The following is a 25,502-nucleotide window of genomic DNA, read 5'->3' on the forward strand; positions in this document are numbered from 1 at the left end:
TAATTCAAAAGCCGAAGTGCAAGGTCAAAGTTTTGTAGCTGAACCCAAGGAGGGAAAAAGGAGAAACCCAAGTGAATCTTTAGTAGTGGGTGTAGAAGATATTGAAATAAACGATAGTAAATCACAAAATGATTGCGTCAACATTTTAGCTACACTTGTTAACGGGATAAATATTCATGAATTAGATTTGACTCATATTGCTAATTCACAGTTGAGAGCAGAGGTCTTAGAATTAATTAACTGTTATAAACCACTCAAGATAAAGAATTCCGAAGTGAAAATGAACATAATTTTGACAGACGATAAACCTGTTAATTTATCTCCCAGACGTATGTCTTTCGCGGAACAAAAAATTGTTGATGATCAGATTGAGGAATGGTTACGAAATGGAGTCATAAAACATAGTTCTTCAAACTATAGTGCGCCGTTGGTATTATGTCGTAAAAAAGACTTATCATACAGACTATGCATTGATTACCGACAGTTAAACAAAAAAATTATAAAGGATAAATTTCCGTTGCCTTTAATTGAAGATGTCTTGGATCATCTTGAAAAAGCTAAAGTATTTACAATGTTAGATTTAAAGAATGGTTTTTTCCATGTTGACATTGACCAGAAAAGTACCAAATATACTGCCTTCGTGACAACAAAGGGTCAATATGAATTTTTGAAAGCTCCATTTGGTCTTTCCGTATCGCCGAACGTATTCCAAAGATACATTTTCGATATATTCAGAGATTTAATGCGCGACAACACAGTCATTATTTATATGGACGATTTAATTATTCCATCAGAAAATGAAGCGGAGGGACTTATTAAATTGAAACGGGTTCTTAAAATAGCTTCCGAGTATGGAGTAGAGTTTAATTTCCGAAAATCTCAGATTTTAAAGAAAAGAATTGAATTTCTGGGCTACATAATAGAAAACAACACAATTCAACCATCTCCAACGAAAATACATGCAGTTCAAAAATTTCCTCGACCAAAAACATTGAAGCAAGTTCAAAGCTTTTTAGGCCTTACAGGATACTTTAGAAAATTTATTCCGCATTACGCGCAGATAGCCAAGCCCCTAAGCGATCTTCTGCGAGGTAACAAACCCTTCGAATTTAATTGTGAACAAGAAGAATCATTTCTTAAACTTAAGGAAATGTTGATACAGAAGCCAGTTTTACATATTTTTACCCAAGGAGCCCCTATAGAGTTACACACGGACGCTAGTAGTCATGGGTTTGGAGCAATTTTATTACAACAATCGGAACAAGGACAATTTCACCCAATTTATTACTTCAGTAAGAAAACATCACCCGCACAAGAAAAGTATTGCAGTTATGAATTGGAGGCCCTAGCAGTAATAGAAGCTCTTAAAAAGTTTAGACACTATCTACTGGGATCAAAATTCAAAATAATTACAGATTGTAGCGCTTTTCAAAAGACATTGGACAAGAAGGATCTTACCCCAAAAATAGCACGATGGGTAATGTTCTTACAAGAATTTGATTTCGAAATTAAACATAGGGAGGGTGAACGAATGAAGCATGTTGATGCTTTAAGCAGTAATGTTGCTTGCGTTGTAACGCGGTCGCAAGATGCCATTACAACACAAATTGCAGCTGCTCAAGAACTTGATGGCTACGTTAAAACGCTTAAAACACTAATTGAACAAAACGGAGAACAAAACGGTCATTTTCTTAAAAATGGTGTAGTGTATAAATACGAGAACGGTAGAGAATTGTTAGTTATACCTGAAGCTATGAAATTGCAAATTATACAAAACATACACAATCAAGGACACTTTTCCGCATCTAAAACTGAGGAGGTACTTAAACAAGACTTTTATATTCCTAATGCACGAAAATTAGTAGAGACTGTAGTAGCTAATTGTGTAAGCTGCATCTTATGCCATAAGAAGCGAGGAAAAGGTGAAGGAATGCTAAACCCCATCCCTAAGAATAATGTCCCCTTAGACACTTATCACTGTGATTTTATAGGACCTCTTCCGTCCACAAACAAACGATACCAACATATTTTTACAGTGGTAGATGCGTTCACAAAATTTGTATGGTTTTATCCAGTAAAATCCACATCATCTCAAGATGCTATTGAAAAACTGCAGTTACAGAAAAATGTATTCGGTAGTCCATCGCGGATAATATCCGATAAAGGTCCAGCTTTTACATCTCAGATGTTTGAAGATTATTGTACTGATGAAGGTATAGAGCATGTTAAAATAACGACAGGAATTCCTCGTGGGAACGGACAAATTGAAAGAATTCACGCAATATTGATTCCAGTTCTTTCAAAACTTTCTCTCGATAACCCGCAGCACTGGTACAAACACGTAGCTACTGTTCAGAGAGTCATTAACAGTAGCACAACCAAGAGTACTAAGTTTACACCATTCGAACTTTTAATCGGAGTAAAGATGAAAAATAAAAAAGATGTGAGAATTCAGAAGTTGTTAGAAGATGAAATTGTTAAATGTGTTATGGCAGACAGAGAAAAACTACGAGAAGAAGCTAAGAACAATATCTTAAAAATACAGCAAGAAAACTGCCGTCAGTTTAATCGAAAGAGGAAAAAACCTCGCGAGTATAAAACAGATGACTTAGTAGCCATCCAGCGCACTCAATTTGGTCCTAGATTGAAACTGAAAATGAAATTTTTCGGACCCTATCGTGTGACAGCAGTGAAACCTCATGATCGCTATGATGTCGTGAAGATCGGACACCACGACGGACCAAGCAAAACTAGTACAGCAGCTGACCACATGAAACCCTGGTCTACAAATATCCTTTAATGTCATGTTTAATTTGTTTTTTCTTATCTTTTCAGTTTTTCTTTAGAGTAGATGTTCTGTAGATGTGATGCTGACTAGGACGCCAGTATTGCAGGATGCCCGATGCTGTGAACTTTCGTTTTGCAGTGTTGTTTTTTGATTTGTGTAAAGAACTGTTGTACAGAGCGCCCTCTTGTGGGAGAAACACTTTGACAGAATGAGAAAACGCGAGAGACGGGAGTCGGATGCTTGAGGGGAAACAAACAAGTGTTCCAGACGGGAACTCTGTTGAAAATTATGTTGTAGTTCCAGATGGGAACATTCAGTGTTAACTTTTGTGTTTTTGTGTTTGAGTGTGTTCGTACTTGTATTTGAATTAAGTGTGAAATTAAATGTGAGTGTCGTAAAAAGAGAAGGACTTGTCTTTTTTGTGTAAGCAACGAGAGTTGGAAGATCTATATTTACATATGCACTGCACTTTTCTGAAGCTGGTTTTAGTAATGTTGAAGACTTTTAATGACGGTTGCATTGCATTTTTCAAATTCTTTTTCCTGGCTTTTCCACCACTCAGTCACTGTTGCAGAGGATATAACGTTTTTGGCAAAAAAAAATTCTTTAAATAGAATTTGCTACACATTTATTTGTTTTAAAGAGTTTGCATTTAATATTTTTTAAACTTCAATGCTGGATGCAACATGTATGCCAGTAAATAAGCTGTAATTTAAGCCCTGTAACACCAATTGTTATATTTTTGATTTGGTTCTTTGTTTTAGCGATAGTCGATATCTTTTCCAAGTCTTTTCAAAATAAGTACGGAGTCGAATATAGATTCAGCACATTTTTTTAAGACTTTGTCAGCAGGGCCGATCCTAGGGTGTCGGCCGCCCGTGTGCAAAGACCTTATGTGCCGCCCCTCAAGAGCAATTCGCATATTTTGACTAATCTTTAACGTCTATATAAATCTTTCTTTAAATTTCTATGCCAAGTTCGAATTTAAAAAAAGGGGGGGGAACAGAAGAATGATCTTATAAAAAGGAAGAAATTTTTATAGTAAGAAACTCCTTAGGTACAATTTATATATTTGAAGAAAGTAATAGATACCAAAATTTACTAGTCTTGAAAACGCATTTTATAGTAAGATAAATACCTCTGTGCTGTTGTAAAGAAACGAAAAGTAACAACGTATAAAAAAGCACAAATTCGCAGATTACCATCTGCGAATTTGTGCTTTTTATATGTTGTTACTTTTCGCATTTTATAGTCTTTCTTCGGTGACATCAGAAAAGGGACGGAGGAAGGGGAAGCGTGGGGGGAGGTGTCAGGGTTTCAGGGGAGGAGGATTGCTTCAAGAAAATTATCGAAATCGGCGTATGAAAAATATTTTTAGTTAATCTTTAGTTGTGTTTGGTTGCAAGGACAAAAGAATCAAGTATATTCAAGGTGCATGGAGAAATTTTCGAAATTGACGTCAAATATAGCAATTTTAGGAACTTTTTCGAGACTTTAAGTGAAAGTACTGTTGCAGTTCTTTCCTAAGATTCTTTCAAAATTCAAATCAATTTGAAGCTATTTTTTTAAGACCGTAGCTTAGGAAGGATCGGCGTTCTTCCCGAAAAATCTCCGCAACTGAAATTTTAAACCCGCAATTTTGGGTTACCTTTGTTGACGTTGCAAGAGAGAGGGAGATTTAATCGTCTCCCATCGAAAGATTCCGAAATATAAGTTTTAAACGCAAATTTAGGCCGTCTTTGATGACGGTAAGGGATCTGGCAGCTATCCTCCGGTAATTTCTCGGCACTATTTTTTCAAAAACCCTTTTTTGGCAAGATTTGAAAACAATAGGGGAAACGTGAAAATATTCCGAACCAAAATATTTTTCGAAACTGAAATCCATTATAGGCTATTTTTGGGAAGAAATTATTTTGGAGCTCTTAAGCGGATATTTCTAAAATCGCAATTTTATATTATCTTTAGTGACGTTAACAAAATTGGGAAGCTTCTACTGATCTTTCGGATGTTTTTCAACATTAATATCTGAAAAATATAACTATAGACTTTTGTCCACCTCACCTCGACGTTTGATGGATATGGCCTAGCGCCGTAAAAAGTTACATAAGCCTGGCAGTTCTCCTCCGGAATTCTTTAGAAATATAAGTCCCAAAATCGTATTTTAAGCATTGTTTGATAACGATGGGACTAAGAGCGGGCCGGGGTTCAGTGTGCCCTCACGAACTGTGTTTTTGAAACTGAAGTCAATTTCAGGATAGTTCAGGCAGGAAGCTGTGGCTCTACGGAAAAGTCTCAAAACGAAGTTTTCTGGTATAGTGATTGCGTTAGAGAAAAGGGGGATCCGGGGCCTTTCCCCAAAAGTTCTTGAAACTGATGTTTGAAAAACGCAATTTTAGTTTGTTTTTCAACACGTTAAGTGAGAGGGGGTGGAATTAGGGGCTTCTCTAAAGACGCTAATTGAGACTGTCTTTGGTAGTAATGTTTGCGAATGGATTTCGGGGTCCTCCACTGCAAAGATTTTGAAAAATGTCAAAGCAATTTTATATGACGTTTGATGATAGGAAGGGCTGTCGTCTGGAAACACGTTTTGGATTTTGGAGCCAATCTTTTTAGGCTACGTTTGATTAAGTTATTGTGGAAGAGGTGAATCAGAGACTTAATTGGGTCTTTAAGATCGATCGTTCAACCAGCGAAGTTTTCCGAAAGGAAAGTCCTAGAAACGCAATTTTAAGCCTTCTTTAGTTTCGTCAAGGAGGTCATGGCATCCTTTTGGATCTTCGTTTTTGAGCTACATTTAAATTTGCTTCCCGGGGCAAGGGTCCTGTCCTCCTACCTGATCTGAAGCCGGGCAGTTTATTTAAGATATTAATCAGAAAAACTGTCGTAGAGGGGGAGAAATACATTTTAGTTCGTCATTCATATATGTTACTCTCAAGGGAGTCGCAATTTTCCATTTTCTCTCCACGCATCCACGATTGTTAAACAGAGTTTATTACATAGTTTGTTGTTTGAAATGCTTGCGAGAGTATCTAATCAGTATAGTTTTTTTTTTAAATAAATAAAATATGTCTTCATTGTTTAGGTCTATAAAAGCTTGGGGGGGGGAGGGGTAAACATTAGTGGCCGCCCTCGGTGCTCCTTTTAGACGGCACCCTTTCATGCTTCAAAAGGGGGCCTTTCCCCTCCCCTGTATCCGTGCCTGATTACCAGTTCTGTCACAAACTTTGCAACCAAATGAAGCATGTTTGTTAAGAGTAGATATTAATGGACAATGAACTAATACAATGTTCCCTAACATTCTATTTTTCTTAAACTATGCTATGCTGTCGGGAAATCGACATATATTTTGACAATTGAAAATTTAAAAATCAGCATATTTATTCTACTTATTATAAGTTATTTTGTGAGAAATTCTTGAAGAATTTTGCTTGATTATAAGAACTATATGATGCGGCCTGCGGCCGCCCCTTGCTTTGGCCGCCCTTGTGCGGCGCACACTCTGCACACCTGCTAGGATCGGCCCTGTTTGTCAGTACAGCAGCAATCGATTTTTTGACTGTTCAATCATGTACTGTTGTACATTTTGCTTTACTTCAATATTTTCGACATTGTATATATAAAAATCAGCGTTATGTAAGATCAGAAAGAAAAAATACGAAAATTGTTCTTTTGAAAAGATTATGCTTAAAAATATAACTTTTACCTTTATTCGATAATTATTCATATTATGTTGGTTTTATAAAGTTTTTTTTTCTTGAATCTTCATTATATTTTATCTTAACCCGCATCACAACCACTTCTTGAAGTATTTCTTATCATAAAGGGTGTGTATATATATGCATACTAATATGTTAATCAAGTCAAACATTTCAATCAATATTTCCCCGCAGAAAGCTATTTTAATTATTTAATTTAGTTACAAGATTTTGTTCTTATCTCTTTAATTAATCAATAAATTAGGTATAATGTGACTATTGAATAACTGTTAATTACATGGAACCTTAATCACCTTCCGAAAATTAATTGTTTTTCTCGCAAATAGTATTTAAACCAAAAAAACCTGGTTTAAACCAAAAAAAAAAAAAAAGGTTTTTTTTTTTTTTTTTTTTTTTTTTTTTTTTTTTTTTTTTTTTTTTTTTTGAAAAAAAAAACCGTTTTTTTACCAACCCTGATACAAATGCATTTCCATATTTTTTAACCTGGTTTCTGCATGGTATTAAGGTTATGAGAGATAAATATCTTTTCTCCTGCCAATAATATTTATCTTAAATTTTATTGCTTCCCCTTGACTTGTCTGTATTTTGTAATTATATCTGTCGTACATTATTTCAAATATTATTTGTATAATATGTTATTAACTTTATCTTTGCTTCCGAAAATGAAATGTACGTTAAATTTGGTTCCTCGTAACGTGTGTAATCATATCTTATCGTATTTTTCCTACTTTTTCCAGTTATTTTTGATTTTTTTTTTCCTACTTTTTTTCCCCAATGATAAAAGATTGAGATCTTGGTCTGATAAAAGATTTAGATAAATAAAAAACTTTTTTGTTGGAGCATTTGCACTTTTTTTTTTTGTTTCATGAGTGAAAATAGAATGTTAAGTTGTTGCTTCTTATTTTTTATTCATACATTTTTCATGAACAAATTTTTTTTTTCTTGTAGTTAGCCATCATTCTTAAACACCTTCTTACTGACAAAGCAACTTTGGATTTTGTTGCAAGAACACTTCACAACCTAGTTGAAAATTACAAGAATGCTCAGAAGTGGAACAGACGGCAGTTGTATGTGCATTTCTTGCATGTTGTATTGTTTTCTCTTTGTGCAGTTTTTAATTTCTAAATTTTTATGTACAAATTTACACTGCACCAATTGTTTCATATTTGGAAAGACCTTTGCTTTCTAGTGATGTGGACCATTCAAATTAATGTTTTTTAATTAAAAATTTGATAAAATTATTAAAATATAAAATTATGGTTCAAAGAACTTGACTTGCAGACATGCCAACTCTCCGGTTTTTTTACTCCATTCTCCCGGTTGTACGTTTGAGTGTCCATTTCTCCCGTTTTTTTTTTTTTTTTTAAATTCTTTTCAGTTTTTTTTTTAAATTAAACGTTATTTTCTTTCTTAAAATAGTTATTCAGAGCCCTAATAGATGACGTGGCTAGCAGAGCAAACCCACACTGCTCAGTGAGCGGCAAACATCCGATGGGTGCGTTCGGAGTGTCGACCGAAACGCTTCCGGAGATTGTTTTGGTTTAACTCTACGTTCGCACTTTTACTTCTATCTCACGCATGCGCCGTTGCCGTTTTCTCGGTATCATTCAGTTTTCATTTCAGATGCATGCTAATTGCGCCGCATGTTTTCATTTTGATCCTTGATCTACAGCGTGCGTTGTAGTTTAACATTCATCTTTAGCTATGTCTGAAAAAAAGAAATATCTACAAACTTATAAAAGTGATTATACGAGAGAATCTCTTTCATGAAAAAATCAAATAAAGGTTTATTAATGTAATCAATAAAGGGTTATCATGTAACATCAATCTACTTCAAACTAGATTTATTTGATATAACAGTGTTTTTTATTCATTATAGCATCGTTTAAAATCTCCCTTAAAGCTTTGACTGAATCTCCTTTTTTTTCTTTTCATAAGGTTGGCAGGTCTGTACTTGTGATGTGAAAGTTGAAGGAATATAAGAAGGGAGTTGATAATAAATTTCATAATTTTAATATCTCAATCCGTCATATCCAATGAGAAAAGAAACCTGAGGTATGTGTGGTAGAATCAGTTGAAAAGGATCATGAACTTGAAAAAAAAGAAAATATTATTAAAGTAAAAATCTAGCAAACAAACTAGAGACCAGCTTTTGATATTGATAGACAAAAAAAAAAAGTTTCCCTTGGTTGCTTTTCTCATCCTTTGCATTTGTTATTTATTGACATTTCACAATATTAAAGCAAGCTAATTTTTTTTTCTGACAGACATGGTGTAAACTACTGAACGAAACTGAATTCTACTAGCAATGTTATTAAAATCTAAAAATCAAGATGTTGACAAGAATACTGCTGTTAAGTTAAAATTTCCTGTAAAAACTAGATGAGGAAATTGTTTGTAATGTTTCTAAAGCTTAAAAATTGATAATTGTCAATTTACTCAGTTGCAAACTCTCAGTTTGAATCCTGCCATCCCACTGAATTGAAGGAAAAGTCTTCTACATTGTGAAATTAAGAATTTAAAATTAAAAAAAACTTTGTTTTTGTAGCCAACCAGTAAAATCAGTTGTATCCCTTAAGTCAAATGACTAAAGGCATCTACAAGGTTCTAAAGCTCGACAAGTCATTACACATTTTGTAATTCATTAAATGACATATTATCAGCTCTCTTTTTTTTTTTCTTTCTTTTTAAAATTCTAATCCTTCCTTAAATCGGACACCTCCCACTAATTTTATTTTTGTTTAAAGAATTAAAATTTGTTTTATGCATATAAGATATTTGGAGTTTGTACGGGTCATGGAAATATGGAAATCCTGGAAAGTCATAGAAAAAAATAAGCGAATTTCAGACCTGGAAAAGTGATGGAAAATTGAAACTTTCATTGTAAGTCATGGAAATTTATTTCAAGTCATGGAAAAATGTCCTGGGCAAAGAAAAAGTAACGTTAACTAAAAGAGCATTAGAAATATTGAGTGATTTAACAGTATAGCACAGGAAAGCTATTATAAGTGGAAAATTGAACGATCCCAAAATCAAATCTCAGTTTTGAAATCACATTGCATCCACTTCTGTTGCAGCCCATTGCCTTTTTTTGCGATGTGATTTTACTGCTTGGACATCACTTATTTTGAATAAACTGTTATTTTCAACACTTCTTATGTTTCATATTCTGTAGTAGAGAACTTGCGCGTTCTTGGTTTTGCCACGTCCGTTCAAAAATAAATAAATAAATAAAGCAATTCAATTGCATCCAAGTCTGATTCCATCACTTGTAAGAACTTTATTAATAAATTTATCAGAGTTTATCTTAATTTGTTGAAGGTTTTAGAAAATAAAGATCTTTAGTCAGGCGGTAGAATACAGAAAAAGGGGAATTTAATACTCTAAAATGGTAGCGCCAAACATACGGCCTACTGCAAAACTAATCCATACGACCCACTGCTACGCTCAATGTCAAGAATCAAACATGTTCTGGACTTTTTGAACCTATTAATTTATATGCATTTAAAAATGTGCAAATAAGCAAACAAAACAAGTATACTTTTGAATCAGAAGATTGAAAACAAAAAAACCATTCAGTAAGGAATCAAAAAAGATCTGGTTTAGAAACATAAAGAACTAAACTATGTGGCTTAACTTTAAATAACAAAAATTATGTCAAGTTACATGGATGATTAAATGCTCTGTTGACACTAAAAAGCAACTTTTGAAGCAAATTCATTGAAACTTAGTGATGTCTCATTCAACCTTTGTCCCCATTCAATATCATTCTGCCTGTTTATATAAAAAAAAGTTAGACATTTAAGCATCATCATATTCGTTTCACTGCATTTTTACTTTGCTTAAATTTATATGATAAAGACAAGTAGCAATAGTTTAGTTTTTTTAAGTGTACACTTATATTTTTTCCATCATGAGTAAGTGCTTCAACGAGGCTGTGACATTCTTGTAGACGTTTTGCTAATGCTCATTTCCAAAAATTAGCCAAGTTTGAGATTAAGTAGTAAGGTGAGTTGGGGGAAGTGCAGCTCTTAAATTGTACAGTTCGACTTTATTAAGGCCTAGACATTACAAGACTTGATACAAATTTTTTAATTTTTATTTCGTATGTTACCTGTTTTAGTGTGTTTTTAGTGTCAAGACATGAGCCTGTTAAAATCATTGCAGGTAAAAAAAATGAAAAAAAAATTAAACTATTGTGCTCTAGGGCCGCACTTTCTCTATAAAAGTGGGGCAAGAGCATCACCCGTCTGAATTTTTTTTTAAAAACCGTTTGAGAAAAAAAGGGGAAGTGCAATCAATAGAGTATATTTTCCTAATTAAAAACGATTTTTTTATTTTTATTTTCACCTATTCATTGGGAAGTAATTACATTTTTCCTTAGGAAACCTGTCAATGTAAAATGAAGAACGTTCAAGGAACAATAGATTATTAAACAAAATTATGAAGTTTTTATTTAAAATTAAATAAGGAACATGAAAGATAACTTTTATTATGCTAATAAGCTCAAAAAAACAAAAACAAAACTTGCATATCAAGGAATAATCTTTAAAACTGGAATATCAACGAACTTAAAAAATATTAACTTAATAATACAAAAGGTAACTATGCAACTGACAAAAGGTAACATGTCTTTGGCGAACTTGAACATATTATTTTGTATAAGTACATTTAGTATAGTAATTAACAATTTAATTTGTATTATATTCTGAAAATGTTACTTGGAATATCAAATTTCCTCTACGATCTGATGGTGGATTTGGAAAGATTGATACAATGTCGTCGTCTTGGATCTCGCTAACCTCAGTGCCTCAGATTGTCGGTAATCATGTGTTCTATTGCAACAGATGTTGCAGATTGCCGGCCCATCGTTTTGGACTTCACTCCACGCCGACCTTTCAGATGATCCTGTAATGTTGCCCGCGATATTTTGAAATGCTGGCTCGCGCCTTTACAGGTTAGGTTACCTGAACGTATCGCTTCTAAAGCAGCAGAAAGTTCCTCCCAACGGGCAGGAGCCAGCTTTTGACGTTATTCTTTTGTAATTCCGCACCATTTTTACTAAAAATAATAAAAAAATTGGAGCAATATAGACTAGTGACACTTATGGTTAGTTAGACAATGATGCAGGGTTTAAAAATTAATTACATTGCTTCATTAAATGGTTGCAAGCAAATTATATCTGTCATAAAAGAAAATTGCCAGATTAATGGGAAAGTACAGCCCCAAAAAATGCGAGGTTGCACTTACCCCTTTTTTTCGGGCTGCACTTTCCCAGTCGTATAATTTTCTGGGGCAAGTGCAGCCCTAAAATTAATTAATTTTAAAGTAAAAAATAATGAATCACAGCTTTAAAAATATGAAAAGTAGGCATGAAATAGTTGTACTTACGTTTTGGAAGCACGAAAAAGTGAGAACAACAACAGAAGAAACGATGATTTCTCGAACCATAACAACATGGCACTGTAGTGGGAATGAGAAAAGTTAGGAAATGAGGGAGAGAATAGAGTTACCATTCAAGTAGCACGATCTAACGCATGCAGTGCAAAGTAATAACGTTTACCAAGCTACCCAGATGGCAGCAGTCTTGCAGATATTACCGGTGTTTGATTATTAACCTAAACCGCACTTGCCCCAAGACCGCACTTACCCCAACTGACCTTACTATTCTCTTCGTGCAAATAGGTCATGAAAATTTTCATTGAAGTCATGAAAAAGTCTTGGAAAATTCAAGGATTTTTTTCATCCAAATAGAGTACGAACCTTGGATATTTGATGGATTTTGTATGTATTATACAGGGGTGCCCATCCCCCTCTAGAACAAGGGCGCTCCCCCCTCCAAAGTTAAAATACCATAAAGACCCCCCAGAGGAAGACCACCCACAAAAAAAGGAGAAAATTCCCTCAAAACCCCTCTAAAAATTCAGGGTGGCCATAGACCGGGAAAACCAGTAATTATCAGGGAATTCCAGAAAGGATCAGGGAAAATCCTCAGCTGTTTTTTTTTTTTTTCTAAGTTAAGAAGAGAGAGAATACTTGGAAAAGGAGATTGTAGTAGTTATGTAATTTTAAATGTAGAACAAACATTACTTTGTCTTGTTCTATCTTGTTAAATAAAACTAACCAATAGTATAAATTCCTCTCCTATTTTTCAAACCATTTAGCAACCTCAAAACATTTTATGTTAATGCTGAATATTTTAGACAAGATATGTCTGATACAGCCAAACCCAGATAGTGTAGAAAAACAGTCAAACATCGCTCACAGAACATTTTTCAAGTTTACAGACAATTTTTGTGTATGTGAAACTAATTTATGTAATACTACACTTTTATGGTTAGCGACAAATGTACTGGTTGCAAGTTTTGAAGTCCTCTAATCCCTCCTAAAGAAACACGCTGGAATCATTGCGGTCTCTACTCGCTTTAAACTTCATATATTTGGCTGTTGGAGAAGTACAGCAGTTTGCAGACAGTTTAAAATTTTATCTTGATCTGGATACAACTAGGTGTAAAATGACGCTATAAGAAAAATCAGGGAAATTTTTTGTCAGACAGGGAAAAGTCAGAGAAACTGATTTTGCTCCTGCTGTGGCCACCCTGAAATTTCAAAGCCGCACTCTGCACCATGACCCCTACTAGGTGGACAACCCAATATAATAAAACCTGTACAGTTGACCACTATTTTCAGCCACAGAATTAGATCTTACCATATAATTCAACCTCTAAAAGTTGACCACTTGCTTAAGTTGACCACTAAAGTAGTGCACTTCAAGTGGTCAACTTACACAGGTTTCACTGTATTATATTTTAAAATAACTTTTAGGTTATTTTAGCTCGTGGAAAACATTAATAAAGTAGAAGAATATCATATGTTAATATAAAAGTGTTTTGTTTGATTTTTTGCATTTTAGTCCTTGAGGTTTTGATTTTGTCATATCCAGTCTCTGCTGTCTTCTTTTTGACTTTTGTTAGATTACTTTTTTTTTTTCTACTCTGTAAGTTTTTTCTTGCTTCAAAACCTGCAATAAATCTGCCTGACTGAGTGTGACTCCTGACTGCAGTTCAGTTACTTAGGCTATTTATTGAAACAGTTATTATTCATTACAGCTACGCTCTTTTTGTATTATTACAGTTGAGTCTTAAGAATTCAGCCTCGGTAACCCAACTGAATACAAAGAACTCGGCCACATTTTGGGAAGGATAGTGAATCTGTTGAGCATGCAATCCAGATAACTCAACCATGTTTGGTCCACATAATGTCCTGTTTTCAGGAATGTACTGTATTATGTGTTTGTTTGTGTAGTTGCTAAACTTCATTCTCATTATATTTAATCACTTCTACCGATTTTCCTTGCTATGCCAGTTTATAACTGCCATCCTTGCCGGTGTCTTCCTTTTTTTTTTTTTTTTTTTAAATTTTTTTTTTTTTTTTTATTTTGACATTATTTAAGATTAAAACAAATGATCATGAAGGAAAGAAATTAGTGTGGGAAGAAAGGATAAAATATGTAAAAGTACCACAAATAAAGTGGTTGTGTTAAGTATGAAAAAAAAACATAGAAACTCTAAACATTTGCAAATAATCTAAGCACATTCACATTTTCAAAGTTATGTGTTTTATTTTTTAATTTATATCAGAAGATGAATGAAATTAGCAGAAGATGAATGATTAATTTCCCTTTTTTTTCCCTAGGTATGTGGATTTTTCTGAGCAGATTGCCATCAAACAATCGCTTTCCATGGATATGTATGTTGAAAAAATAGTTCCTCACCTTTTAGCTCTCGCTAGGGATAGCGTGCCAAATGTGCGACTTTCTGTGGCCAGAAGCTTTGCTCGTTCTTTAGTGCCTTTGGGTATGTTTTGTTTTGTTTTTTCCCAGAGGGGGACTGATGTATAAAATGTAGGCATTATTAAAATACTAACTCAGGTGGAGCAAATGTATACATAATCTTTTGATTGATCAAGCAAAAAGCACTCCATTTATCTTTGTTTTCCTGGAAATTTTTTCTTAGTGAAAAAAGCAAACAGCCCCCCCCCCCCCCCACCCATTATCATTTAAAAAATCGCAAGCGAATGAACTCAACATAAAAATTGCGATCGCAAAAACGAAAATTTTCTCATATGAGTACAATAATTGCTCATTTGCAATCTTAAATCAGTACATTTGACTTTATTTTGACCGTTCAAAATATTTGTTTTGTCTTTTGTGCTATTCTTAAAAATGCGCCATTTTCAAAATGGTGCAATCGATTAATACCCGACTTTTGCAAGTCCAAATAAAAATAGCCCATCAGAAAGAGATGAATTACTAGAAAAAGTACAAGGTTGAAGTGCTTTTGTATAAAATTCAAGTATTCATAAGTAATTTAACAAGAAAAATGTGAAGTTCAGAACTTTGTGTTTAGCGCACAGAGGCGTAGTTAGACCCGACTTTCGGGGGGGGGGAGGGGGGTTACTTCTTTTATTTATTTTTATATAATATATATATATATATATATATATATATATATATATATATATATATATATATATATGAGCTGCTCAGAAGCCAATGCGGTTAAGTCCATTTTTTGATATTTTCTGATTTTTGGAAATTTTGATGAAATAAATAATAATCTTCTTAGTTATTAAAGGATTTACTCGTTGGTTACTTTTTTCTAGGTCAGACAGCCCGTTTTTTAATAGCTTCTGAATATATTGTATAATAATTTCAGAAGCCATTGTAAATAAGCCCACCTTTTCTCAATATTTTTTTACATAAACTTTGAAATAAAAATTAAATTCTTCTTCTTTCGATATTTGTTAGCAACACTGAAAAACAAGAAATTCTTAGTAACTGTAACCGTTACCTTCTAATTAGAATTGTTTGAGTTTTATGCATGTGCGTCAGAACACAAAAATATTACGTTGAAGTGTTTGCGAAAATTTTCTTTAATAACTGTAAAAACTCTGACTTTTTAAAATAAAAAATATTTATTGTAAGGGTATGAAAACTAAAAATGTCAATGGAAATAGAACATAGCGAAAGTGATACGATATTTCATTCTAATTCAAGGAGAGTTAATTGTATGGATTCTAAAACATCGTCAGATAACGAAGATATAGAAAATAATCAAAGCAACGGAAATGTTGGTAGAAAAGGCAGCAGGAATCCTGGGAAATGGTCAAGAAATGTTGAGAAACAAAACAGGATACAAGTTAAACAATATCAAAATTTTGATGAGGATGATACTTTTCATGTAATTAATATTAAAAAAAAAGGTTTGCCAGTAAATTTTAAAAATATAACTCAACCTATATTATATCATAATGGCAGCACAATTTCAAGAGAAACAAAAAAAGACTTCATATGTTTATTAAAGTATATACCTCCAATTAAACACGACTTTTACAGAACATTAAGGACAACACGTGGAGATCAAGGTTTACATTTAAATAACTCAGAAGAAGATGATGTTTTGTTATGATGAATAAGCATAAAACTTATGACAATAAATGTTATTTTATTATTTTAACATAAATTTCTTATTTTTTTCAGCTGCCAAAAGGTATAAGTCCTGAAATTTTTAAGATGCTGTCATTATTTCAATAAATTCTTACGTTTTTATTAATACATCCTGTATATATCTTGCTTTTTTGCAGAGTTTATACCTTGAAAAAAGACTTTATACACTTTTCTAATTAAATTAATAAACTAAGAATTTTAAAAACTAATGCATCAAAAAACATTAATTTTCTTAATTTTTGTGTTTTGGACTTAATTGCATTGGCTTCTGAGCGGCTCATATATATGTGTGTGTGTGTAAACTTTTTTTAGTATTAAAAAAAATAAGAGAGAGGTGAATCTTACAAACTTTGGAATGGAATGCCCCAAGTCCGATACTTGTGTCAAACAAAACAAAAGCAAAGAATTTTTTTTATATTTTCTAATGTTATGGAAAATTCAACTTTTTTTTCTTTTCCCTCCATTTAATTTAAAGTGAAATTTTCTATCAACGGTCTTGTCAAAACCAGTCAATCGAAACCAATGAGCGTGTTCCGTTCATTTCAAAGTTACTGCTTAATTTAGAGGCTAACACACATCTACAAAAGCTGGCATCCCTGAAAGCTAATAGATACTAGAGATGAGACGGGCTCAGCCCGGGCCCGAAGCGGGCTCGGGCTCTAAAACCGAAAATAGGTTTCGGGCTCAACGTGCTCGGGCTAGAGCACACATATTCAATTGCCAATCTCCATACAAATTCAAAGCAAATAAACATTTTCCCACTGTGAGAAAATGAAAGGAACATTTAAATCAGTTCAGTCAATGTCAAATTTACCCCCCTCCCCCCAAAAAGAATTAATTAAAAAATTAACGCTTATTTATAATGTTTTTTTTGGCGATTACTATTGCAATATGTCATACAGTAATGCATTTGATGTGGAGCATTTTAAGAAAATTTAGAAACTTCTGTTAATGAAGAACATTTGACGTAACATTTTTCATTAACAGAGAGATCATGTCAGACTGTAGAAGGCTTAGTTTTTGATACAAGAAAGTTCCCTTTGGACTCGGGTGGGCTCGGTTTTGGTCCGAGACAATATAATTCAGACTCGGGCGGGCTCGGTTACAAATTTTCGGGCTCGGGCGGGCCCGGGCTCTCAAAAATGAGCCCGAACTCATCTCTGATAGATACTTACATTTCCGCCAGTAAACTGGATGTTTGACTTTCAATCTCATCAGTGGTCAGACTATAAAGACTATTTTTACTAACTTGGTTTGCACTAAAAGTTGAAAAAATAAAAAAAAGACTTCTTGAATTATAACCCGCAAAAAATGAAATTGCTTTTCATATCGTTATATTTATATGTTGCTTTTTATGTATTTACATTTATGCTAATTTTAAAGCAGTTAATAAATTTTGAATTAAAAAAAATAGGGAAGAAATATAGATGGTAAAAAGTTGTTCGCTCAAAGCTACATACCATCTGTTCTCCTCTCAAGTTTCTATTTTTAATTTTATTATCTGCTTTAGAATTTACATAAATATCTATTTGAGAGAGCAACAGCAATTTTCGAATGTTATAAAGAGAAATCTTTTTTATTTTCTACTTTTTAATGCAAACCAAGCTAACAGAAATAATCTAGATTCATTTCGTTTTTTAGCATTTTATTCGCGCACTTTCTTGGAAGAAAAGTAAAGGGGTGAAATTCACAGGTTTGACTTTTAAGATGAACACTTCAAGCTCATGGTTAAAGATCATTCAAGTTAAAAGCCATTTCACTCTGTTATCTGGATTAGTACTGTTCTTTGATTGATCTCTTTCTTAAAATTGTGATTCCTTAGAAAACCGAAATGATAGGAGTAAAAAGAAAGTATAAGATTTTTTCAAGTGATGAAAAAAGGAAAATCGTAGAATATTGGCCAAGTTAGATTTGCAGCAATTGCTAACCTCAAAAGGATAAATAATTAATCCAAAAAAAAAAATCAGGAACCAAAAAGCAATAAGACTTTTTCTTGAAAAAGATATGCTTAAAAAGTATCATGAACGGAGGATACTTTGACTGTCAAAATTATTCCTTAAACTTGCAATAAAGCACTTAATAATGTAATAATAGAATAAATACCTAACAAAACTAATACAGAGAAATTTTAATCAAGAGCCCACATTGTCTTTAGTATCGATTTCAAATTTTCACCATCATGTTCCAAATTTCTATAAAGTTTCTTAAAGCCCCTGTCTCTCAAAACCTCTTTATCTTGATTTTTTTCTTTCCTGTGAAATTCAAAATATACAGATTCGACTGTATGCAATATTCCCACTGCGCCACTCAAAAAATTAAACATATTTAGCAATTTGCAGAATCAATGACGAAGAAAGGCTACATATACGTGGATTTAACAATTCAATCTCATTTCTAAAGCGAAGTGTCAAATTTCCGTCAATTATCAAAAAATTTTCGCAGCAGAGGGAGGCGTCTTTATGCTTGAGGAGCAGATTTTCAATGGCATTGAGGGGGGAAGTGAATTTTTGACCTTTGTTACCCAGAAAAAAGTTGTTTTGATTTTTTTCTTTTTCTTCTTTTTTTCTTTCTCTTCTCTTTTCTTTTTCTCTTTTTTTTTTTTTGAGACACGTTTCGAGGGGAGGGGGGTTGTCCCCAAAACCCCCCTCTTAGCTATGCCCCTGTTAGTGCAATCAGGAAAATCTTCGCCATTTTTTTCCTCCACTCCTTTAATTGGGGATGCAAAATACCGTGAAGCTTCAATAAGCCAAAGTTGCAAAGAACGCAAAAAAAAAAAAAATTCGAGTTATGGAAAATTCGGCTTACTGAACACGAAAACAAAATTATAGAACAAAATAAAATACCACTACTGACCCTCATTAAAGTAATAATATAGGCAGAAAGTTAAATAATCTATCAAAGATAATATCATTGCCTCAAAGCAAACAGTAGGATGTCCTACTGTTATTCATGGGATTAGAAGTCTTACTGTTGCTCTTACTAAAAAAAAGTGATTCAATTTTAACTATAAAAAAACTTTTTGTACACAAACAATTCTTTCCTTTTAAATCAAGAATGGAACTTTTAAATCAAGGACCTAGTTGACTTCAAGGAGAATAATACTAAAATTCTTCCAAACTAAATTGTTAAGCTTCACTATGAAGACCCAGAGTTGAAAAGGGCTAACTTGTGATTCTAAACCTCTGTAATAAGCTGCCAGTACTGCCATCTATAGAAAATTCTAATACTTAATTAAATCCTGAACAGAGGATAGAAGAAAGACTGTGACAGTGATTCAAAAGATTATGAATGCTATATACAGTGATACCTCAATAAGTAGTCGACCGGTTAAGTGGTCACTCCGTTTAAGTGGTCGTTTTTCTTTGGTCCCAACGAGGTCTCCTTCACAGTAATGTAAAATGACCCTCCTTTACTGGTCACCAAATTTAATTTTACCCGCTTAACTTGTCACTCAAAAGTTGTTTTCTAAAATTCCTTTTCCTTATCGGATCTTAGAAAATAGTGTCGGACTTAGTTGAAAGGCATTTTGATATTTATTTTCCTTGAAATCTCGATCCTGGGTTCTGGTCATTCAAAGCATAATTCTTGCTGTGACTCTGCCAAGTGCCGAGAATATGAATCTAACTCCTTCCAGCAAGACAAACAAAATCTAATACCTGGAGAAAGTTAGTCAGTATTTAACATCCGTTCAAAAGGAACAAAAAACACAAAATTTAAAGCTTGATGTATGTTAGAAGAGATAGTTCTTTTCCGTAAGCAACAACTTCATCATTCAACGCTGAAGGATTGTATTAATGTACCGTGACTACATTAAAATGAGTTTTTGTTATTAAATAATGTATTAGTAAGAGAAAACAAAACAAAGTAACTATTATTAGTCTTTTGCCCCTTTTTAAAATTTCCACTAATTTATAGACATTTCTTTCATAAGCTATTGTTTTTCTCACAGAATTCTACTGCTATTCATAAATATTTGTAAGGCGCCTTTTTTTTTCTTCCTTAATTTCCCACTCCACATAAGTAGTCACTCCGCATAAGTGGTCAAAAATTTTTGGTCCCTTGAGTGACGACTTAACGAGGTTTTACTGTATTTTTTTATTTTGTAACATAATTCTACTATTCTAACATAATTAATTCTACTATTCTAACATAATTCACTATTAAAAAAACATCAAATGATTCAAATTTCACTATTAAAGAAGTTAATGAAAAAGTCATTGAATTTTTTCATCGGAATCGAGTATGAACCCTGTTACTAGGATAAAAGTTATTCCAATCAATACCCGGAAAATTGAAATCCCCCATTATGATAACGGATCCCTTACTGGACATATCTGTAATAATACGATACATCTGTTCATCTTGTCTCTGGTTTGAATTAGGTAGCCTATAAATGTTTCCAAAACTTAGTTTTTTGCCCTTATAGTCTGGCTGGAGTTGATGAGCAGTATCAGTAGGTTTATCATTTATGACCAATTCATTACAAATAAAATTGTCTCTAACATAAAATAAAATTCCACCACCTCTTTTGCCTACTCTATCTTGTCTAAACAAATTATACCCAGCAATATGTAATAACTCTGCATCAAGTTCTGTAGCCTATGTCTCTGTAATTCCAATAACATCCAACTTCTCATCTATAATTACGAGGTTTTTTTTTTTTTTTGCAAGGTCCGATCGATTGCAAAATGAAGACCACAAAGACAATGGAAACTCTTTTATTTGGAATACGTACATACACCTTCTAACTACTTCTCGATGTAGTCGCCGCTCCTATTCAGACATTTGTCGCAGCGTGGTACCAATTTTTTGATACCATCGTCATAGAAGGCAGCCGCTTAAACTTTCAACCAATTCCACAGTTAATTCTGCACACTGATCTGCAGCTCGGCGTCAGAGTCAAACGTCTGTCCTCCTAGCCAGCGTTTCATGTGACCAAAGAGATGGTAATCGGAAGACGCGCCAAGTCTGGGTTGTATGGAGTATGATCAAACCCTGTCCTGCGAAACTGTTGCAGGAGAGTTTTGGTTAAAGCAGCAGTGTTCAGGCTCGCATTGTCGTGCAGAAGGACAATACCTGATGACAACATTTCACTACGTTTGTTCTGAATTGCCCTTCTTTCAGCATTAAAAAATCGAATTACAGCACACACTTCACACTTGGGGGGAGATGCAATTGTTCGAGACATGTTTCCTCATTCACTGCATGCTCCGAAATAACCACAGCGACCTGATGCACTGCACAATCTTACTTCAGAGACTGCGCAACAAATCTACTCACAGCATAATCAGCTTGACCTTCTGGTTTTCATTCCGTGATCGATCGGACCTTGAAAAAAATAATAACCCTCGTATGCTTTTCAATTTATCCATCTTGTTCCTAATACTGCAAGCATTGATATAGAAAACTTTAAGCATGCCTAAATTGCTTTTATTTGACATCATGAACTTTCCTGAATCACAATTGTTAAAATTACTACTCTTGTTCAATACTTTATTTTCATTTTTAGTAATACCCAAAAAATTTTCATCCTCTTGATACCTGATGCTTGAACCATGCCCCCATTCAAACTTAGTTTTTTGACTTCAAAGCCCCTAAAATTAATCCACTAACCATTTTGATCCCTGTAGAGCTCAGATGCAGGCCATCCCTAGCAATCCAATCCCATTTACAATGACTCCATATATCAACGAACCTGATACCGCGCTTTTCGCAAATTGACTTGAGTAGCAGGTTCATGCACCGAGCACGTTGATTTAGCCAGCTCGATGACGGCATGATGGTGGATGAACTAGAAGATTGAACAGAAACTTCATTTTGTTGTAGATAGGGACAAAGCAAGCAGTAAAAACTTGACTGCTTCTGCACTTATGCTAATCCTACTTATTATGAAATGAAGTGTTCTGTTTAAAGTGTCCACTTCCAGTGCATTCGCCGTCTCTCAATGGCACTACTTTGTCGCCGACCAGCATGAGTTCTGCAAGAGTTGTTTCCACTGCAAAAAAGTTTTGCACTAAAGCAAATTCTAAGCTTTGTGATATTCAATAAATGCAGTATGTTTCTCACTATTGCTGATGTTTTTTTATTTTATAACATTCTACTTTATATTTGTCTTCATTGAATTTGCATAATTAATGCACTTTCTGCATAAAATTATGAAATATGGCAACAAAAGAATGTTTTTAATCCTTTTTTGAGAAATTTCTCATTCTGGTATTGCAGTCATTACTACTCACGCACTTGCCCACCGAATTCAAGTGCCGATCCAGAGGGGGGTCATCTCCCCCCCCCTTAAGGGACGAAGGATAATCTAAAACTGGCAAGACTTTATTTCAAAAAATCTGCCTCTTTTTGCTGAAGAATGACACTTATGACTCCCATTTCGATAATGAACCCCCCCCCCCCCCAAAAAAAAAAAAAAAAAAACAGAAGCTATATCCGCTTTTTCCTCACTTTATGTAAGTAGCTAATAAACATTTATGACAAAATCAATTGAACTCGTACTCAAGTAATCCCATGATTCTGATTCATTTTGAATTTGATAAATATCTGTCAGTTTCTTAAATACTTTTTGAGTTTTTAAACTGCTCCATGCACCATTGACAGTTCTCCATTAATACAGGATACTTTGTCAGCATGCAAAGCAGTCACAGCTTGCTCTTGACACAGGTGCTCTTCTCTCTGCAAAATGACATTGAAAGGGATGTAAGAAGCTTTGCAGTCCTTGTGCCAGCCACCTCAATCAATTCCACAAAGCAGGAAGCTAGAGATTGGTAAATACTTTTTTTTAAATATTTTCTTGCTTGCTTGTTTTTTGAAACAAGTGTCCAGTTTATGTTGTCTTTGTTTTGTGTTTTGAAGCTCTTGTAAAATGGCTCAGGCCTAAATTCTTATTGAAAATGTGTCATCGACTCTTAAATGTGAAATTCTAAGTGGCTCACTATACCAATGATATGTTTTTTAAGGATATTTAGTGTTATTTATTTATTTCTTGTTCAACTGGATTTAAATGCTATTGCATTTATTTTAAAAGCTTACACATGTTTTGGAACTGAATAAAAGGAACTTTTCTCTTCAGAGCATTTTTTCAGAACTTTTCTCTCATATGCACCTTTTTACAACTGCAGAACTCTGCTTTAAATTATTTTGTGGAATGATCATTCCACGTCAAATCACTCAAATAGAATACTTTGCCATGCCATCATGTCTCAGATTTGGTCCTTTTTTTTTGTACAAATAGATAAGATACACACAAATTATTGTTTTTAGATTTTTTGAATGAAAATTAAGTTTTAGAGAATTTTTTCCAAAACTCAATTTTTGGTCCCTTTTTGGTATGTACAAGGTGTTCTGTTTTAACCTGCAAGACCTTTATTTTTGCAACCATTAGTCCTTGATGCATACTTCCAATTGCAAAAAATGTTCAAAATTAGATGCAGGGTTGAGATATTGCAAGTTTGAAGCAAAAATAAAAATGAGTCAAAAAATACAAAATTTAACTTTTTATATGGGCAGGGGTCGAAGTGGTCCTATATATCCTATATTTCCTATATTCTCAAAAAAAGCATGAAAATCGTCCTATATTTCCTATATTTTTGGAAAATGTCCTATATTTCCTATATTCCTGTTTTTTATCCAATTTATTTCTTTAAAACAACAGTAAATAAACTATCTGACTTCGGATTTTTCGTCGAAAGTACGTGTGCAAACGAATTTCAAATTAAAAAAACGCAACTCACTAAATCCTGCAACAGGCATCTTCTCTCATTGGCTACAGCAATATGACGTCACCAGGGCCTGATTACCCGAAAGGCTCGGGAAGCTTGAGCTTCCCCTCCAAATTTTCAGGGGCCCGAAAATGACTAAAAAACTGATTAAAAATTCCAGTTTGTTTATAAATGCATTTTTCTCTATTTCTTTATTTGTATCTTTTATTAGAAAAATTTGTGCAATACAATATGCGAAGAGTTATCGGTAGCTTACCGGTTAAAATAATGACGTCACCCCCCAATGCTTTAGCATTAGCTGAAGTCACTGCATCCACGGTTAAGCACCGGTTTGTACCAGTCGTAATCGTCGAACACAAGTTAAACCTAGCAATCCATTTTTTGACCTGCGGCAAAAAAAGAAACTTCAACTTCAACTTTGCATGAGCTTATGTTTTGATAAACTCGTCATCGTCGCAGGTCGGCCGCACGTGACAAACGTTAGATGTTGCTTTATTTATCGGAGTTTTCTTTCTAAACATTAGTTGTTCCTTTCGTGTCCAGAGAGGGAAAAAAGCAATGTCTGCTCAACCCTCAGGTTCCAAAAAGCGAAAACGTAAAGCCTTACTAGAGCAAAGCAATAAAAAGCTTTCTCTTGCGATGAAGAGCTTTATCATTCAAAATGAAAGCGTTAAAATACTAAAAGAAAATTGTGAGTTAGCATCAAACTCAAAAGATGAAAATACTGGATCGATATCAACCAGTGAAAAGTACAGATCAAAATTAAGTTCTGAAAAATCGGATGAAGTGTCGAACAATGAAGAAAATACTGGATCGATATCAACCAGTGAAAATTCTGAAGCGACATCGATCAGTGAAAATGACAGATCAAAATTAAGTTTTGAATCGAACAATGAAGAAAATTCCAGATCGATATCGAACATAGTGAATGTTGAATCAACATCTTCAAATGAAGTAAATGTTAGCTCGATAATTGACGAAGAAAATTCCGGATCGATGTCTGAAAATTCAAGGGAGAGTTATGATACTGAATCAATCAGAAATAGTACAATTCCATCACAAAATATGGATTTCAAACTTGATATAAGTTCTACATTCAACAATCATGAATTTGATTACGGCGATCCTGCATTGTGGCCCTCGCCAATAACTGATGATTTTAGAGAGTACTTTGTGTACAATGAAGCAAAGCAAAATATGAATTCTCTGCAGAACTCTAAAAGAATTTTTGGAAAAAATGAGAGAATGTGCAATGCGTCTAATTTTTTTCGCAAAAAGAAAAATGGAGAAGTAGTCAAAAGAGACTGGTTAGTTTATTCTACTAGCAGCAAAGCAGTGTTTTGTTACATTTGCAAACTTTATGGTGTTGCCCAAGTCAATTCAAGTGAGCAAGCCTTATGTAGAGATGGATATTCGGACTGGAGAAACATTGCAAAAAGATTATCATCTCATGAAAATTCCGATTTTCATAGGAAGTCTGTGCATTGCTTTTCTCAGCGATCCATTACAGCAAATCGCATTGACAGTAATCTAGTAAATCAGTATAAGTCTGAATGTGACTATTGGAAAAAAGTTTTGCACAGAGTAGTTTCCATTATTAAGTTCATTTCTCAACGTGGACTCACATGTTTTGGAGACAATGAGACTTTTGGCTCATTGCAGAATGGGAATTTTCTTGGACTCGTGGAATTAATAAGCTCCTTATGATCCGTTTTTAGCGGAGCATATACAATCACATGGGAACAAAGGCAAAGGTAATGTTA

At 33.8% G+C, this 25,502-nt stretch overlaps 1 protein-coding gene across 1 annotated transcript in view; it reads left to right on the top strand.

Annotated features, from left to right (window-relative positions):
- The window catches only part of LOC129234764 (serine/threonine-protein phosphatase 4 regulatory subunit 1-like), a 340,839-nt gene that overhangs the window by 307,834 nt on the left and 7,503 nt on the right, over nucleotides 1-25,502 (top strand). Inside the window, exons 18-20 of the mRNA XM_054868742.1 lie at nucleotides 7,453-7,571; nucleotides 14,200-14,360; nucleotides 22,635-22,785. Coding sequence (XP_054724717.1) covers nucleotides 7,453-7,571; nucleotides 14,200-14,360; nucleotides 22,635-22,785 — 431 coding nt within the window. The remainder of the gene's footprint in view (nucleotides 1-7,452; nucleotides 7,572-14,199; nucleotides 14,361-22,634; nucleotides 22,786-25,502) is intronic.

This window comes from Uloborus diversus, chromosome 1 (assembly GCF_026930045.1).
Source record: "Uloborus diversus isolate 005 chromosome 1, Udiv.v.3.1, whole genome shotgun sequence".
In the NCBI taxonomy this organism is placed as follows: domain Eukaryota; kingdom Metazoa; phylum Arthropoda; class Arachnida; order Araneae; family Uloboridae; genus Uloborus; species Uloborus diversus.